Source organism: Diospyros lotus, chromosome 8 (genome assembly GCF_014633365.1).
Source record: "Diospyros lotus cultivar Yz01 chromosome 8, ASM1463336v1, whole genome shotgun sequence".
In the NCBI taxonomy this organism is placed as follows: Eukaryota; Viridiplantae; Streptophyta; class Magnoliopsida; order Ericales; family Ebenaceae; genus Diospyros; species Diospyros lotus.
In genome coordinates, this window is record NC_068345.1 from 10,233,606 (window position 1) to 10,247,919 (window position 14,314).

General features: G+C 36.9%; 1 protein-coding gene across 1 annotated transcript; it reads right to left on the reverse strand.

Annotated features, from left to right (window-relative positions):
• Positions 1–947: 947 nt before the first annotated feature.
• Positions 948–14,078, reverse strand: LOC127807572 (putative 1-phosphatidylinositol-3-phosphate 5-kinase FAB1D). The gene is made up of 13 exons (XM_052345536.1): positions 13,870–14,078; positions 12,584–12,848; positions 12,460–12,493; positions 11,611–12,324; positions 11,007–11,151; positions 10,588–10,929; positions 5,996–6,844; positions 5,410–5,744; positions 4,902–5,028; positions 4,617–4,772; positions 2,257–3,675; positions 1,905–2,171; positions 948–1,678 (listed from the first exon to the last, which is right to left on the reverse strand). The coding sequence occupies exons 2-13, from the start codon at positions 12,822–12,824 to the stop codon at positions 1,370–1,372; spliced, it is 4,938 nt and encodes a 1,645-aa protein (XP_052201496.1). The 5' UTR covers positions 12,825–12,848; positions 13,870–14,078; the 3' UTR covers positions 948–1,369.
• Positions 14,079–14,314: the final 236 nt, after the last annotated feature.

Genomic DNA, 14,314 nt, shown 5'->3' on the forward strand with positions numbered 1-14,314 from the left:
TTACCAAATATATGCATAAATGTTAATCATCAAAACAGAATGTACAAATAAATAACAAATACTAAAAATTAAAAGATCCGTATCCAAGAATGTCGTTACTCTATAATTGAAATAATATTTTATTTATTATATATATATATAAACATAATTGATAAGTGTAAAATGAACACAATACAATGTCAAAAAAAATAAAAGATCAAATATATAAAGCTCTTGTAGCCTAATAGCATATTACTTAGTAAGGTCTAAAGAAACAAATAAGAGTCCCTCAATAAAACTTCACTATTCAAGTACTTCATAAAAAATTAATGATATAATAATTAGTAACTAATGATATTAGTAAATTATATTAGTTAAATAAAATAACTTCAACCAGTCCATTTGAGTGAGACCTAGCCAAAAACGAAAAGAAAATCTATTTGAATATCTTAGATTTCTAGGTTTGCTAAATTTTTTTTTCTATCCTTAAGTTTTTAATCAAAGTCATTATGTCCAGCAACTGCAATTAAATGTTATATAATTAATGACAAGAATACAAAAATTCATTAAAATTTTAATATTTCACTAAGTGCATACCTAATAAGCAACCCATAAAAAATAGTCTCAAAACATTTGTTATAATGCCTATCCACCGTTACATTTATCCAAAGAGATTTTTTGTTTTTTTTTTACAACTATCCTAAGACAATTTACCTAGCTTCACCTTGGGATGCACACCAAGGGTCGCCCAACATTGCCTTCTAAAACTATTATCTTTATATCTTTGTACGTTTAAAACTATTATCTAATGTTGTGTAACGCCCATCCATATACAATAGAAGATTAGGCTCATTAGCAATTAATTTCCCCCCTTTTTCTTCCTCTGTTTGATGTTGTTTGCCATGTTGAATGATTGGTTTGTTATAGAAACAAAATCTGCATTGATCTGCCTTGAGCAAGAAAGGAGAAATCACGGAATAAAAATGGTTCAAAACAACCTGCATGCTATGCCAAAGGCACCTAGTAATGCTAATCACAGCTTTCTTCTAACAACAACAATCTCGAGTCTTAATCCCACCAGGTGATTTGATCAACGCAAAATAACCATTTCTATTGCATTATCGCAACTTTCTACAGTAACTCTATAAAACTCTACAAAATTATATGCACTAAATTGAAATGAAAGGCTGGACTGTGACCTATACACACAATAACTTCCCCCCAGAAATTCATTAAAATTGCTGAATCAGTGGGGAATTGCAGTATATACTGCTACGCCGACTATGTACAGTATTTCCAGTACTGAAAACTAATGGTAGACACACTTGGGTACACAGGAAACAAACAAAACTCACCTAGATGAAGCATTTGGCTCCCCTTGCTCTCGAGGTTAAGCATCAGATGAATCATCCTCGCCTGTGCCACAAAGCTTGCAGGGGTTAGAGGACCTCTGTGAGCACCAACGGTCCGGGACACTCAAGAAGTAGGTAGTGATGAACTTCCTAAATCGCTTCTTGTACTCTCGCGGGGAGATGACAGTTGGCAACTGGTTCCTAGGAACAACAAGGGAGGCCTTGACCCAGGTCTCGAGTTGCTTGTCCCAAGTATACTGCCTGAGGTAATCGATTATTCCACAGACAAGTTCACGCCGCTGAGTATCCACTCCCACAAGTAGAGAATAATCCATCACATTGATTGACTGCAAGTAAGCAAGTGTAAGAGAGTCAGCAGTCAGGAACTAACCTTTTTGACTTAATTACTGGCGAGAACTAAAAAAAAATTCTGGCCTCAATGGTCAAGGGTACTCAGTAAAGAATAAGAAATTTAGTCAGAACAACTAGGGAACTGCTTACTACTGTTCAAATAAGGCAGATATGATGGATAGCGCTACGGCGATGGATTTTAACTTAAAAGTGAAAACTCACATTGAGAAAAGTTGTGTCATTCCAGACTGCACGTTGCAAAACACGCTTGGATTTTGTGCCAACATATAAAGGAGAGGCATTCATGTCATTGACAAAGTTTTGGTCCAGAAGAACATCTCCTGAACCATCAGCTGCTGAATTGAATCGAGCATGCAAAGCACCTTTAAGATCATACTGCCGAGTAATAGCTCGACCAAAAGAAAGGTTCTCCATCACCATAAGGTCATGTTTCACTTCTTTCCCATTCTTTGTCTGTCTAATGGTTACCTGAAAATAGAGTCAAATGTTTAGAAGTCCTTACAATACATAGCCTAGCAAGAAGCAAGGTTATTGAAGGAATAAATAGACCAACCTGATAAATACCAAGAATTTTTGCAAGACAGGTTTGGTTCCCTTGCTCAAAGCACTCATTCATGTATCTAAAATAGTCAGGAGCAAACTTCATAAACGACTCAAATTCTGTCTTCTTAATTTCCTTTATAATGAAGCGCTCATCAAGAGTTTTAGCAAAGAACGACTTACTCTTCCCACCTTTAGCATCCCAATTTCTACAACGGCTAAGGGAACCAATATAGTCAAGCTCTGATGGACAACATCGGCTTCTGAGCTCAAGGAATTGGTTGGCATATAGACAAAGCACAGAGTATTTAGACTTTCCAGATAACTTTCCAGAACCCATAGGCACTGCTGGATGAAGAGCCCCCAAGGAGACTAAGGAGTCCAACAAATTCAGCCCATCAAAACTGGATAAACGTGACTCTTCTAAAGTGGGAGGAGAATGAGTTCCATCTGAATCTGAAGAACCATTTGAAGACCATTGCGGGGAAATCAAAGAGGATATCCGTGTTAGGCTATTTGAACTTTCATACATTTTAGCCACTGTTACTTTATCTCTCCTTGCATCATCACTCAAAACATCCTTTGGCACAGATAGGTCCTTCAATAATGCTAGAGCACAAGCAATAATGCTTGAGAATTCATTCTCATGGTCTGAGACAATGTATTCATCAGTACCAACAGGTATATGCAATCTTGAGCCCTCCTCCGCGATTAGTCCAAGAGCATTAGGGAAGCCCTCTAAGGTATAGCTACATATAGACTCGTATTTTGGCTCATAACCTCTCTGAAGCTCCTTCAGATACTCCTTCCGAATTTCTGCAAATGAATCCCAAACTCCCGTCTTCAAATTTTCCGAGTTGGGTGGAAAATAAGAACCTCTTTGAGACACCTTTAAATCCTGAACACCAGTTCCAAGGCCTGTAGTAATTGGAATAGTCCTATCCACTTTGATATCATCAAGCAAAGGAAGATTCTGCTCTTGAAAATTATCATCACCACTACAAGATTGTGTAGGTAGATGGCCAGATGAATCTGATTGCTTAGTATCTTCAGCAACAACAGGTGAGTTGTTTGATTCATCTTGTTCTATAGATCCTTCAATGACAATTTCTTGAGTTGGAAATTCCTTTAACCCACCAGATTCTTCCTCATTTATTGTATTGACACTATCGTCAAATAATTTATTTCCACCATTAGAAGAATTTGTTGTTTCTTCAGTTTCTACAGCAGCATTTTCCTCCTTTACTTGCACAACTTTTTCAGTGTTTCTAGTTCTGATCACTTTAGAATCTGAAGAGAGCAGTGATTTTAGACGCTGATCCCAAATGCATGATTCGACCAGAAGATCACACAGTAATTGGTTTAAACGCAGAAGTCTGTACGCTGCCTCATCTGGGTTCCCAATCTTGACAACAGCATTCTGAATGTTGACCTGAATTTCATTTGCATAATCAACAGAATAGATATACTGCCTTAGCTCCAACAGAATAGAGAATCTTGCATGTCTAAGATTAAAAATGACAATTGATGGGAAAATTGAAAGATTCAGATATGAAAACACATTAAACTAAGAAAATAGAACATTTGGGACCATGAAAAGAACATGTTGAGGAAAGATGAAAGAAACATGTTAAGTATACAACTGTAGGTCCAGAATAAGAATGTGAGAGAAATTATAATACAAAGTTACAAACACAAGATCCTACTATCTTTACACCTGAAGATTCTTGTTTCACTTTCTATTTTTTATATTTTTCCTGGCTAAGGCAAGATTCATTACCAACAAAAAACAAGGAAATAAGAATACTAATGCTGACATATGCTGAAATAGCCAGAAAACATCTTCCAAGTTCACAAACCATAAGATAATGTCATAGCTTACTTCATCATGTTAAAGGGGTGATTGTGTAAGGATATAATTTTCTGGTTATGTACTTTAAATTAAGAATGTCCTTCAGCTGTAATAAATTACAAAGGTATGAACCTGAATACAACCCAAATAGCAAATGCAATTAGCCTGGGCCATATATGAATGGTGGATTTAACTTGTCAAGTAACCCCAGCTCCTATTGTCTCCACCAGACTTAAAGAAACAGATCATTCAAAATTATGGGCAGTCTGGGATAGCAAAATTTTGAGTCGGGGGCAGTAATGCATGTCAGATGCCAAATGTTGACAGAAAGGATTACATGGCAGCACATATGTATCATCCTAATGCTTTTTGGAGATGACATGGAGAACACAATTTATCACTTGACAATAGAAAATTTGGCACTGAGAAAGCTCGTGACAAACATTGCAAATGAACATTGATTGATCACAAACTCCCCTAAAGCAAGATGCCAAAAACTGAAAAGATTGTCAAGATCTAACCTCAAATTGATTTCTTTCCTGCTTTAGCATCTCTTCAATGTCTGAGAATTCCTTTGGTGTTCCACTCAGGTTCAGGCTTGAACCTGAAAATTGAGAGGCAATCTCTTCCAAAAATTTTGCGACTTCCTTGAATAGATTCATTCCTTTTGTGTAAACCTTCAAGGGAAGGAAAGAAAACATCAATCCCAGCTCAAGCAAATGACAAACCAAAGATATATGTTACTTATAACATTGCCACAGAAACACCTAAAGCATAATGAAACAGAATATTCAAAAGGTTCATACAATTTCTGTTTCTCTCTTAAGCAACTCGCTTCTAATTGAATTAGTGAACTCCAGTCTCTGAGGGGGCAAAGACACCGAATAAGTTGCAACTGGAGAGTGTTTCAACATGGCAATCATGGGGCCTAATCTGCACATGACAATCAGATTATTAAGTATGAATAACAATACTAAAACCCATAAAGTAGAGGGGATGCAATAATAAGACAGACCCCTAAAAGTCAGGGAGACACCTCATGAAAACTGAAAATGGTATGAATAGGAGAAATACAAAGGCCAAGAAAGGAAATATAAGCACCATAAATTTACTCCACTTTTGATGGATGACTGGAAATAAATTTTTATGATCTCTATTTTAACATGGACATGAAAACACAAACACACAAATCCACCAATATATAACCATTATAGCACATATAAACATGCTGCTCCCTTCATCTCAAATGCCCCAACACATCAATAAATAACAGGACATGAACATTGCATGTTTGTACTGGCAAGTTGGTCATACCCAAAGAAGTAAAGGAAGTCCTTCTGAAAAGAATGGCCACAGGTAGATAGTTTATTGAATAAAGACTGATTTGAAAAGCTGAGCTCCAAAAACTTCCCAAAGGATAAACCACGAGCAGCAGTCGATATCAACACTCTTTTAGTAGATCTTGTGTTCCCATAGCGGGATTTACATTTACCACAACGACTCCACATCCAAAGCTTCCCTTCAGCTTCACCAGGTAAACGCCCATTTCCAGGAAGTCGTTTAACTTGGATGGTAAGCTGCTTATTATGATGTGCATAGTAGTAAAAATGAGCTTCTGGTGGTTCGTTGCATTTGGCACACTGAAGGCCCTGCAAAAAGCAAGAGTCTGAGTGAGTGCCAACTTTAAGTGGATTTGACACCAAGTACAGGAAAGAAAAATGACAACTAACTCAAGAAAAAGAAAACTTCAACAAATTGACTAAAGAAATCTTAAGTTCCCTGGAGAAACACCACCAGTTTCCCCAGGCTAAAGTACTTTGAAGTTTTGTTAAACTTGTCCAGAAGAATATACTGGCAATATAAGAATATAAATGCCAAATGAAATAGAGTTTCAAAAGACCTGGTTAAGCAAATTATCTTGCAAAAATTTGCCAAGAGGAACATCAAAGTTGCGGTAGAACTTGATATGAGAAAGATGACTTTGCTCACAAATAGTCCCACTTGAGGCATTCCGGCTAGACATCAAAACCAAAATACTTTCCGAATCCAAAACAGCATTGATGTCATCCTTATTTTTCTTTTGGTCTTCAAAATTTGAACCAGATTTTTCGTTATCTGGAGGGGATTCACAACAAGCTGACATAGAATTGAATTGTCCATGATCAGATGCCTTGTCCTCATCAGAGCTACCCTTCACTTCCACATCAGAATGCTCAAAAGTCTCTGGAGATGTTGAAACATGGAGGACAGCTGGGAGCTGACCGTCAGGGTCCTCATTACTTCCAAGGTATGTGGACATGGACTGCCGAGACGATGAGGAGAAAAGAGGGAAATTCTCACCAATAACTTTCTTTAGAGAGGCTGAAAGGGATGACAACCCAGAAAGAACAACTGGATTGTATGGCTCATACGAAAATGGATAGTGTCCTTCAGATACCAGGTCTAAGTTGTGAGACCCTTCTTCATGGAATCCATTAGATATAGGAACATCAACTGCACTGGAGCAATCTGTTTCTGCATGGGGCTCCTTGACACAATAGATTTTTGAATTCATTGATTCAACAGATGGAGATTGTTGACCAGTCGGTGTTACAATTGATGCTCCATTAAAGGGAATAGTAGAGAACATTGCTCTTTGATCTAGAAGGAAAGAAGTCTCTAAGATTAAATGATATGCCATAACAACTGCACACTGGACTACACATTTAATCCTCTTCAATTCATGGCTGTGAGTTCCCTTGAGCAAAATCTGAAAAATCAAATTTGCAAGTGGTATGAGTTTATAAGAATTGATTGAAGAAGCAATACAAACATCCATGAGAAACATAAACTTTTTATTGCAAGGGTTCAACTTGTCAAAGAAGGCAAGCCTAAAACTGCCAGTAACTACATCAGGTTGATAAAAGAATATGATGGAAAGTGTCAAAAATAAAAGGTATTGATGGTGAAAGTGCACAAAGAAACAATAGTGATGAACTTCAAAAGGCTACCAATAAACAGAAAAGAAAAGAAAAGAAAATACCTTCTCAGAAGAATGAAATTGAGAAGCATGCACAGACACCAAGGAATAGAAGGCAAAATTACCAGGGCCCAGACCAATTAAAATTAAGAGCCAAAAGGAGAAGTATCCACGACCTCTTAAATCATACTGTTCATATATTGCTCCTAATCATCTAAAGGAAATGGGTGCTCCTCAGTCTCAACCCAAACGCAATCTAGGATCAAGGCAAAAGATGATGGCATACCAAGTCCTTGTGTTTTATGCAATGCCAAGGCACCAAAAGCATTAGATGGTCAGGAAGTTCGCACTTATGATAAATTGATAATACATAATCAATTTGTTAAGAATAAAAACAATAATATGAAAAAAAATATATATATCCCTCTAGCAATTTAAGGTTATAAATGAATGATTTAACATAGTACTAGAACAAGCAAAGATCATTTATTCAAACCTTAGGGCCAATTGCATTTGTTTGGCCCAATGACATAATAAAGTTTGGCCACGTGTGAGAGGGTATGTTTATAGAAAAACAAATAATATAAAAGATAAAAGGATAAATTGCACCTAGACTCCCGATGATTTAAGTCATTTGCACGAAGAGGGTGACTAGTTTTGTCCCTAGAGGTCGCTGTGGCTTACCTTTGTCCTTAGAGGTCCTTATGGTTTACCTTTTGTGCTCAGACACCCCCTTTGTTAGTTTTTAGGTCAAACGTTGTTAATTAAATTAAATTTATTCAATATTTTTCTAATCTTCCCTACTTAAAAAATAAAATAATAAACCTTGCAGCGGTTCCCATGCATCATCACCATCACCGAATGCCAACTAGTTCCTCTTTGTTTGAGTTGGTTGATGATGGCGAGAGAGAGCAGATTGGGTTCTGTCTTCTTCAACCTATTCACTACTTGCATGTGGGTGCGTGTAGAGAGAGAGAGAGAGAGAGCAGATTGGGTCCAGCAATGTCCTTTCTCTTCTTCTTTCCTTCCTCCTTTTCTTTCCACTTCACTATGTGTGTGTGGAGAGAGAGGATGAGCGAAAATTGGGGTTGGTGACCCACAATTTGGGTTCACCAACTGCAAATCTGCAGGAGCCAAATCCAGATCTGGGTTCAGCTACCCCATCTCTTTCTCTCTCTCTCTCTTCCCGTTCCCCCCCCCCCCCCCACCCCAATAAGAGAGGGAGAGGGAGAGAGTAGAGGACTGTGACGAAGGGAAAAAAGAAGAGGAAACACAATTGTCAGCAGGCGACAATGCCTGCAGTGCTGGTGCTGGCAAAGGCAGTGTCAACAATGGTGGTACCGGCAGAGATGCTGACTGCAGCTGCAAGTTGATTCGTAATCTAAAATTTTTCTTGGTTTTTTATTTTTTATTGTTTAATTGGAGAAGATTAGAAAAATACCGATTAAATTAAATTTTATTTGGATTTAATTAGCAACATTTGACCTGAAAACTAATAGAGGGGGTGTCACAGCACAAAAAAAGTAAACCACAGAAACCTCTAGGTACAATAGTAAACCATAGAAGGCCTCCATGCAAATAACCAAACCAGAGGGGGTTTAGATGCAATTTACCAAAGATAACTTACCTTCTCCCTTAACAGCTCAAATTTTTGGATGAGTTAGTGATCACTAATTTAACACAACTAATGAAACAACAGATGTTCCAGTAAAAGATTACCATATTGATTTAAAAAAATATAGTTGAAAAATGACAACATTTAGCATACCTCGTACCAAAAGAAACAATCGACAACCAATACCTATAGGCACATTTATCTGGACTACAGGTCCACCAACTAGTACTTGGTTTGGACTCTAAGTCCATTGGACTATTGATCCATCCTATTCCAGACTCAATTTTCGCAAGATAAAATAAAGAATTAAGTTTATTTAGTACATATCTGATTCACTTTACTAGATTACATATGAAATAAACATAGGCCTTTAACAATATATATTAACAGTTTCAACATTTTTAAATAAAACATATGCCAATATAATATATTAGAATTATAATACTCTTATTTATATATAGACATTAATAATATTAGTAATATATATGAATACATTACTAATATAGATAACATGTAGTAATAATATACATTATACATATTATAGTTAATTATGATATAAAATTATAAATATTAACACATTATAATATTATATTCTAACCTTTTGTTATGAAACATTATGTCAATAATAAAAACAATAACAATAATATGTTATATAATAAAATATATATTGTGTATAAGGGTATTTTGGTCTTCCTCTGTTAATCCAATAATCTCCTATTTCCAGGACTAGGTATCCCACCTCCCTCCAACATCATTGTCCTACAGTGGAGGGAAATAGTTTTATCTGGACAAATGGTCCACCCATTTTATAGCAACAAAATGCAAGGAAGCTCCATTATAGACAGTATTCCCTCACTCAATGCCATCCCAACAAGGAAGGCAATTTACCTGGCAGTTGCCTCATGTATTCATATCATTCCCTGTAGGTCCCACCACACTCAATCCCCAAGCCCCCCTCCCCCAATATATACACCAACTCAACCCCATTAGCAGTAACTGTTTGGGATAGAATAGTTATGTACTTTCCCAGTATGCCTCGTACATGATTAAAGAAACAAGATCAAGAGCTAGTTCATTATTCTTCACCTCAGATCTGTAAAAACATTTTGCAGTTACAGGCACTAAGTTTTTAAACTACACCCAGACACATAGCGAAATCAAAGACATCTATAAAATTTTTATCCTAGAAAATGTTGAAGTTCGAATAAGGAAAGGGGGGGGAGGGGGTGGGGGGGGAAGACACCATGCTTTGAGCATAAAGCATCAAAATTTAACGGATGGATAGCTAGAAAATTATCATAAACAACCAAACAGGGCAAACTAGCATGCTAGATGTTAACAAAATAAATAAATAACTTCATAATAGCTATTTATGTATTTAGGTATATTATATAAGTGTATAATTATAAAGCATACATTATTATGTTTTTCAGTATAAATACAAACTCTGGCAGCCCATATTGGTTTTCCTGCATTTTCTCCTTTTTTTGCAGAGGTTACACGATCTGGAAGCACTTATTCTAGGAGGTTCTGAATTGAAATCATACTATGTGTTTCTGTTCCCCTTATTGATGTTGATCATGCACTCTTCTTCTGTGTGTTATTGCACCTTAAGTTTAATTTATTCACATAAAAATGGGATTGCATGTCAGGGGGAGTGATGGAAAGCTTGATACATTGTTGGACCTCTTTCTTAACAGTTTAAGCTTTTAGGACAAGTGACATCTAATTCAAGGTGTCTAATAATGAGTGACTTTTCCCTAAAGCATCAAAATAATCATTATGGTGCATATAGTCTCCAAGCAAAAAGGCCGCAAGAAAAACATCTTATATGAAATTTAACTACAACATCAGCTTGCTTCAGAACATAAGGCTCCTTGTGGAGCACAGGAAATGAAACTAAGAAAGATGCACTCACTGTACAACCCAGACGTGTAGGGCAGCCCTCGATGAACATCAACGTTTTACTTGGCCACTTCCCTCCATCAACAGAACCATTGTGCTCCTCTATGAATTTTTTGAAGTGAAAGGATTCACAACGTTTAAGTTTTTGGCCAGCCAATACATCAGTAGATAAGATCTGTGAACCAGTACAGCGAGCAACTCTTTCTAAACGATGGAGTTTCATGTCAAAGACCAGTGTCATTCCTTTTGCAAGAATAGACTCTTGAATATCACGTGAAACAGTTTTCTCCACTAAAACCACATTTGGATGGCACTTTTCTATCATCTCCATGATGAACCTCAGGCTGTCCTTCTCCTGTCCATGAGTATAATATTAGAATTGGCACGGTTATAGACTTCCCTGAGAACATAAAATAAATTCCAAACATTTACCTGCTGTATTGATTCAAATGATGACAGCCTGCTTGAAGAAAGGCCAAGTGCACCTTGGATCAACAACAATCTGGGATTCTTGTAGTCGGTTGGCATATGCTTGTGTGCTGCATGCTTTTTGAAGACTACACCTCTAATCACTTGACTGAAAAATTAAATTTAACTCAATTTCCAATTATTGCAGTCACAAAACATATCATTGAAATGTTGATTGATTTTGCCCATATTAAGATGCCTCTCAGCACATCTTTAAGACTTCAGGCAGCATAAAATTTACTGCAACTGTATCTGATATGTACTAATAAACTCAAAAATAGTAGAATAGTAGTTTTAAATGAGAAAAAAAAAAATGAAACAAAACTTAGTAAGAGTTCCATGGATTGCTTGAAAGCCTAAGCCCACTTATTTTCTAATGTTCGGATAGAAAATATGTACTTCAATAACAGAAATCATGACAATAAATTTAATTTAGATGATTCATTGGAAATGAATTAATGCAAGATCCAATCAAGTATAACCTAAGCAGAAGAGATTACTATTCTCCTTCCAACTTTGACAAACAAAATTTTCTGTTTCCAATTAAAGTGAATAGACAAGCGCATACCTTTCTTTACGAGATCCAGTTGCAACACACTTGATCTTCACATAGCCATCAGGATCCATTGCTTTTCCCTCAATTGCATCAGGCTTCACAAACAAAGCAGCTTCCCACGATAAAGAAGTAACGATATCCACCCAACTGCCACCATCTTCCCCTGTAGAGGAAACTCCTACAGATCTCAGAAGCTGCCCAACAAGGGCTTTGAACTTGCCATTCATCACTTCGTCCATTGCCTTCTGCTTTTCCTCTCTGAACCTGTTGCTCCCGCTGCCTTCATCTCCGGTGCTACTTAAGGAACTTGGCTTGCCCCACTTTGTGCCATCACCACACTCATCATCGTCATCATCATCATAATTGACCACGCTACCCTCCACGTCATACTCTTGATCTTCTGCTTCTGGGGGTACCCATACTAGAGCATCCAGTTCATCCCTATAAGTACAAGCCATCCCAGTTTGCTCATTATTATCTAAACCATCACTTTCATAACCATTATCTTTTGCTTGTTGCATGTCACCATTCCCTACAATTTCTGCATCTCCAGATATAGGGCCCTTATTCTCTACACTGCTGCTCATCTCCAAGTTATCTTTTTCCACCATGTTGGATTGAGTTCCATTTATATGAACCGGCAAGCTTAAGTTTTGGAGATGCCCATTTGGCCTAGAGTTGAGATCATCTCTGCCACTGTCTGAGCTCCCTTCATCTTGATAAACCCTATAACAGCCAAAGGGGAGAGGGGAAAGACAGGAAACAGAAATGGTTATTTCAGTAAAAAGCTTGACAAAAGCTCCCTGTTTTTAGCCTTTAATTTGGAACTTGTTCACTGAGGAACTGGATCAGGGAACACACCTGCCATATGAGTAAGCATCAACTGAGAAATCACCTGAAAGAAAAGAAGACAAGTAAGCATCACATAATAACTGTCAATCAAACTGCATCAGAACGTATCAAAAGTCTATGGGAAAGTCTTCACTGCAGCTTGAGATGGTACGGTCACTGCTAGTCAGTGAAGGAGCAGGGCTGATCAATGGCATTGAACATGGAGTTAAACCATTCTGCTTTGTTGGTTCTTTCTCTTGCTTTTCCCCATAAAGTTTACATGACAAAACAGGATCTATTCCATTTGATTTGATAGAATTCAAATTTTCATGCATCTGCCTGGATTCATTTGACATTGTCAATGTTGCTCCACAATAACAACACATACCACACATCCGATCCCAGGAAACTTATCCAACCTGTGCATTCAATCTATCATGATCAGTTTAGGCAGTTTAAGATCAGAAGGAAGTCTATTCTTTCTCAGCAATTAACAACCTAAAAACCTACAAATCCAAATGGATTTCATATCTAACTGCAACCAAATTCCTATACTGGCAAATGAAAACAAATAGTAAAATACAAGAGAAATTCAGAAACAATCAAAATGAACTTTGAAGGAACAAGTTATGCCCAAGCCTGTAGATTTCCCAACAAACAAACAAGTGTATGAAACGAAACCAAAATAAAAACAATGGAAAGAAGAAAACTCCCAAATAAAATACTAAATTGAGTCCCAAATTGATGAAGTCTAGATGACATCATAACCATTATTTACAGATGCCAAGGTCAAAACTGCCAAAAGCATCCAAATTACACAAACCCAAATCCTAATAAGAAATCTCAAATCTGCTGAAAACAATTAAGAGACGGTTTTGAGACTCCAAGATCATGATCAAGACTTTAGTTCCAATGACCAAATCCCCGGCTTCAACCTTGGAAAATAAAATATATATACATATATATAATGAAAAGAATTCCAGAGGGACCATATTTGATATTTTGAAATCTTAAAATGAAAATGATAAACCAATCAAGAAAATAACATCAGATCATTTTTATGGCAACATCGATAGTTACCATATAAAAAAGAGGAAAGCAGAAAACCCAGCGGAAGTTATTATAAATCCGATGAATCTCCAGTTCCGAAAACACAGAGCAGTGAAAACCAAAAACACTCCACAAGTCAAGATTTTATACCCAAAACCAAAGACAATTCTCGGAGAAAAAATCCCAAGAACTATAGGCAGTTGATCTGCCGAGTCCCGAGTCAACAGAAACCCCGAAGCAATTTCACTTTGAAAAAAATAAAAACAGTAGTTAAAACCCAAAATCAAGAAAGAGTCCAACAACATTTTCCTCACACATAAGTCATCATTATGGGCAATCAACGAAACGAATAACAAGATGAAAAAAGTCGAAAGAAACGGATTAACTTACTGTTCAAGCAAAGCCAACACACAACTTCCCGATGTCCTCCAAGAATCCCTATCATATCAGAGCACCGCCAGTCGAGCAACACTTACCAAGAGCCTCTGGTTCTTTCTCTAGAAAGCCAACAAGGAAGAAATTTGAGAATCAAGGAGACGAGGAAAGAGAGAGAGAGAGAGAGAGAGAGAGAGAGAGAGAGAGTCGAGAGCGAAAAAAGAAAAACAAGTTCGGGGAGAATGAAAGAGAAGGTAAGAAGAAAACAGAAGCAAGCGTTTTCCCACAACTGGGCCCCACCCCACTCTCTTCTTGTTGATACATACAATACGTATATATATATATATATTATTTAGATTTTTAATGTTGGAGATTATGAGCATATATAAATATATATATATTATGTAAATTACGATATATTACATTTGCATTCCATGTGATGTAATTAATGAATTGGATT

What these genes read in the sequence shown, in the direction of transcription:
- LOC127807572 (XM_052345536.1), bottom strand. Translation starts at nt 12,824, where the DNA reads ATGTGTGGTATGTGTTGTTATTGTGGAGCAACATTGACAATGTCAAAT. An exon ending in GATGCTTACTCATATGGCAG is followed by an intron (nt 12,325 to 12,459) that starts GTGTGTTCCCTG and finishes TGGCTGTTATAG; the next exon opens with GGTTTATCAAGATGAAGGGA. An exon ending in CATTTGAATCAATACAGCAG is followed by an intron (nt 10,930 to 11,006) that starts GTAAATGTTTGG and finishes ACTCATGGACAG; the next exon opens with GAGAAGGACAGCCTGAGGTT.